Genomic DNA, 4,594 nt, shown 5'->3' on the forward strand with positions numbered 1-4,594 from the left:
TCGGGTGACGGAGGAGGTGCAGGGGACCGTGTTCTCAACCAGATATTGACGGAGATGGACGGTATGAACGCGAAGAAAAACGTCTTCATCATCGGTGCCACTAACCGGCCCGATCAAATCGACTCTGCACTACTCCGTCCCGGACGTCTTGACCAGCTCATCTACATTCCCTTACCCGATGAAGTCTCTCGCTTTGCTATTCTGAAGGCAGCCCTGAAGAAATCCCCCATTTCCCAAGACGTGGATCTTGCGTTCTTGGCGAAGCAGACTCATGGCTTCTCTGGTGCCGATCTCACTGAGATCTGTCAGCGTGCCGCCAAGTTGGCCATTCGCGAAAGCATTGAGTCTGACATCAGGAGACAGCGTGAGCAGAAGGAGAAGGAGGACGCCGAGGACGCCAAGATGGAGGAAGATGAAGAAGACCCTGTTCCTGAGATCACAAGAGAGCACTTCGAGGAGGCGATGAAGTATGCCCGTCGGTCAGTGTCAGACCAAGACATCAGGCGGTACGAGATGTTCTCCAGGTATGATCTCTCACTCGCTATACATCAATCGGCTAATCTGTCTCCTCTCCAGAACCTGCAACAATCACGTGGATTCGGTAACAACTTCCGATTCCCAGAGGGCGCAGCGTCTGCTGGCGGCGCCCCATCGGCGCCCGCTGGCAACGCTGGTTTCGCGGATGACTCCCAGGATGATGACTGTATGCGTAGGGAATATTTCACATGTCTGTCAATATCATAGACTGCTCGTCAACCACTTTGTACATTATGAAAAGGAGTAATATTTGAAACCTTGGACTTCTGTACAGTATTAGATCGGCTTTTGAGCATGGAATTGCTGATTTGGCGATGAGAAAACGCGACATTTGATATTGTGTGATGTTTGTTAACAGTATAGTACTTACTGGGAGGTGATATAACTTGTTATTCAACCTCGCTACTGAGAAACATGATCCCCCGCCTAAGTACTATTTGCATGGCGATGAAACACGAGCACCCAATCGCACCCATGATCTGTATTGGGTGAGCATTATTCATCGGCAAGATACGGTACGTGCTCCCCCATTAAAACTGCGCCGCGCCACCAGATGTAATCACCTGTTAACAATGCCCCTGATATCGGCGGGCCTAATTGTACACCTTAATTCAGCAAAATGAGTATCCTCATGGGATGGCCTATGTACCTATCAGCCCTCCTAGAGCCAGGGTCCATGTGAGCACAGGGTCAAATTGAAATTGTCTAATATTTACCCATGAAGGCGTAGGAAATGCCCATGCGGGCCTGCAAACAAGTTTCACATCTCGTTGCGAACGTGCTTTCAGGAACAGGCGTACCCTAGATCAGATGGGTCTGGCGATAAGACAGCCAGAACCTGTGCCCATAGCGCTTGAACTGTAGAAAAAAGCAGTGACTCAGCGGTATGGTTAGCCACAGTATGCGACTTACAAATTCCAGCGCTATACCCATAAAGAACACCAATTACCACCACACTGGCTAGGGTGCGCAACCCGATCAAGGAAAAAAGTAAGACAGTGCCGGCAAACGTTGAGACCGTCATGACTCCTGGGACGCCAAAGTATTCAACGAGCAAGCCACTTGTTAGCTGTCCTACGAAACTTGACGTGTTCATGATTACAAGCTGACAGGTTCAAGACATCTTGACAAAGGAGAGTTGTTGGACTCAACTGAATAAAAGGAGGGAAAGTTTTGCTGAGCCCATGCGTAGCCGAGTCGAGCTGGAGGTAGAATAGGATAGTAGAATCCAATAGCAAAAATGTTAATCTAATCAATTCAAATAAGTCTACGTTGATTAAATCTGCATGAACGTACCCCGCAGTTCCAAATATATAGGCGGGGTCTTGAGCACATTTCTTTGCGGTTGCAAGAAATGTTGTTGATGCCTTAGATGGGGGGAACCTCGGCTTGATGAGGAAGCATGCTATCAACAGCAAACCGCTGATGAGCAGCGCGCTAGCTCTAACCCATTCGCAAACCAATGCGACCATTCAGGTGTTGTTTAACATGATTGGGTGCACCACAGCGCCTAGGCAAGCTCCTGAAGCAACGAAGGTCATCACTAATTCGCGTCGTTTGCGAAAATACTGCGAAACAACAGCCATGGTGGGGATATAAAGCAACCCGGCAGCGCACCCTGACCCAATGCCCTGCGCAAGGAATACCTGTTGCCGTAGTAGTCAGTAACTGATCCATAAGATAGGCAATATGTGCTTACTTGGTAGTACTGATCAGGTTTGGCGAGTGAAAGCATGAAAAGCGAAATTACTTGAAGGAGAGATGCGCCTATAACCAATTGACGGCTTCCGACATTTCATACTTATGACTACCGTGTGAAGACCACGCTGCAAATTTGACTGACCAGTATCCTCGATCATAAAGCTGCCCACTTATCAAGCCACAAATTTCGAAAAGAAAGGCATTCACGCTGCCGATCCAGCTGGAGGCAAATAAAAGGAGAAATATGAGTGCCGAAGGAGTACGACGCACGCAATTGTTGAGGGAGACTGATTCGTTATATAAGTCTGAGCATAGAAATCTTTGAATCAAAGTTACGCCCTTGGAAAAGTAGCTTCCTTTGAGGACATTAGATCACCTTGATAAACGCCGAACGAGATTGTATATCTGAAGATCTTTAATAGAACTGGCCCGTGAAATTGGCCCTAAAACTCACCCGTACGTGCAAAATTGCACAAGAAAGCTATGGGGGGTCAATGGTCATAAGCGTTGCGGCAATACCCAGTAGCCATCAGATCTTACCCTCCAAACGCAGTAGCCCAAGCTCTGAAGCCTCCATCCGGAAAATAGTCAGATGGGCACTCCTCTAAGCTGAGGGGCTTTTCAGAATCCCCAGTTGTGATGACAGGTAGGTCTGTATGACCCATTTGGCACTTGAAACGACAAAACGGAGTTGCCAGTGGATCAACGCAAGTCAAGAGCTTGTAATAAGGTCGCCGGCAGATTCTGCGGCGTCTGCGTTGATCATATCTCAGGCTGGCCCAGCCTTTGTCAGCCAGTCCCGAGTTTGACATGTACTTATCTCACACCGTCTGCGATCTTTTCCGCGCAAACTATCATAGAAATACAAGCCTCGTAGCCCGAGCTCTGAGATCTGAAACCTCCATCCGGAAATAGTCATGTGCAGGGCTTCTCTGGGTTAAAGCGTTCTTTGGTTTCTCAAATATAACGACCACCGGCTCGATTAACGTTATGTCGTAATACTTACATAAGCGGCTTGCCACGAACAACACTTCCGCGAAAAAGCTTGAATTTTCATATGTTGTGTCTGGTATACGCATGTCACATTATTTTGGTGCAGGAGAGTCAAGGGGCACCGTGCTCGAACCATTTTGGATTAACTTTAAGTCCCTCAAATGGGTCGTAGGGACATAGTATCGGATTTACTGGCATCTGCATCCTACAGGTACCGCTGCACCTGGGCGCAATTAACAAAGGTGTGTATGACTCCAGTATTCATTCTTGAACTTATATTGGATGCGGAGCTTTACGTGGGCCTGCGGAATATCGGGGGACATCGTGTTGAAGGCCTCCTTATCCCGTTCACTGGAGCTCAGCTCATTACCTGGCCTGAAAAAATAGTGGCTCGAGTGCACTTCATGCGAAAACAAAGGTCCGGATCTACGGTGTTAGGATGGGACATCCATAGCCCTATCGGGGGTTCCTAAGTCCCCAAAATTTCCTTTCTTTCTTTCTTTCCATAGAAGAAAAACACGCATCATCTGCTTTGGTAGCTTGGTTTACCATGATCGTTACTAGCAAGCTTCGTCATTGTGAGTAAGCTAGTGAACACATCGCAATTACGTTCATTTAGTTGTTATGTTAAAAGTCACTGTACAGTGCATTTCAGGCCCCACCAAGCTTCATTCTGTCCAACCATGCTACAGCTGACCGACCTGCGATTGTCTGATCACGCTCAACTTGTCGTCGGCGCAACTTGTTTATGTATAAAGCTTTGATTTCTCGTGCCTACCTTTCTAGTACAGAGAGCAGCCTCTCCTTTCCTCCGTCCCCTCTCACGTGGAGACTTCGCGGCCATCTCATACCTACTCGCAAGTAAGTGCCAATCTTACTTCAACATTCATAGTTTCACAATGCCATTTAGCGGATTTCTGACTGTAGCGTCATGGATTGAAGAGTATGGTCCTCTCATCACCCTACGCACAGGAATCGAGAAGTACATTGTTATTGGCCGATATAAGTATATCCCACTGCGGGCACCGGATTCTGAGCGATAACATGTACACAATATAGGCTGCAGCTGAGATTATGGAGAAACAAGGCGCATCGCTGGTCGATCGTCCTCGTTTCATTGCTGCTGGAGAGTTGCTTAGCGGGGGAATGGCTATTCCCTTTGTTCCCGCTGGCGAGAGGTTTCGTCGGCTGCGCAGGCTCGTCGTTTGCTATAATGTGGAAACATCAATCTAATGGTTCTCTGTGCTCTTCACTTTAGAGCGATACACACTCATCTCCAGCCAAAAGCAGCTGAAGCATATCAACCGCTCCAGATCTCATACGCAAAGAATATGTCATGGACATTCTTAATGATCCATGCAAT

General features: G+C 47.7%; 1 protein-coding gene across 1 annotated transcript; it reads left to right on the plus strand.

Annotated features, from left to right (window-relative positions):
• Window positions 1-4,290: 4,290 nt before the first annotated feature.
• Window positions 4,291-4,559, plus strand: BJ212DRAFT_1217227 (uncharacterized protein; the record flags this gene model as incomplete). Its single annotated transcript, XM_041329320.1, has 2 exons — window positions 4,291-4,446; window positions 4,512-4,559. Coding segments are annotated over 2 exons (204 nt in total), but the record flags the coding sequence as incomplete, so codon positions are not given.
• Between the last annotated feature and the right edge of the window lie 35 nt (window positions 4,560-4,594).

Source organism: Suillus subaureus, assembly GCF_016647635.1.
Source record: "Suillus subaureus strain MN1 chromosome Unknown BJ212scaffold_227, whole genome shotgun sequence".
Taxonomy (NCBI): Eukaryota; Fungi; Basidiomycota; class Agaricomycetes; order Boletales; family Suillaceae; genus Suillus; species Suillus subaureus.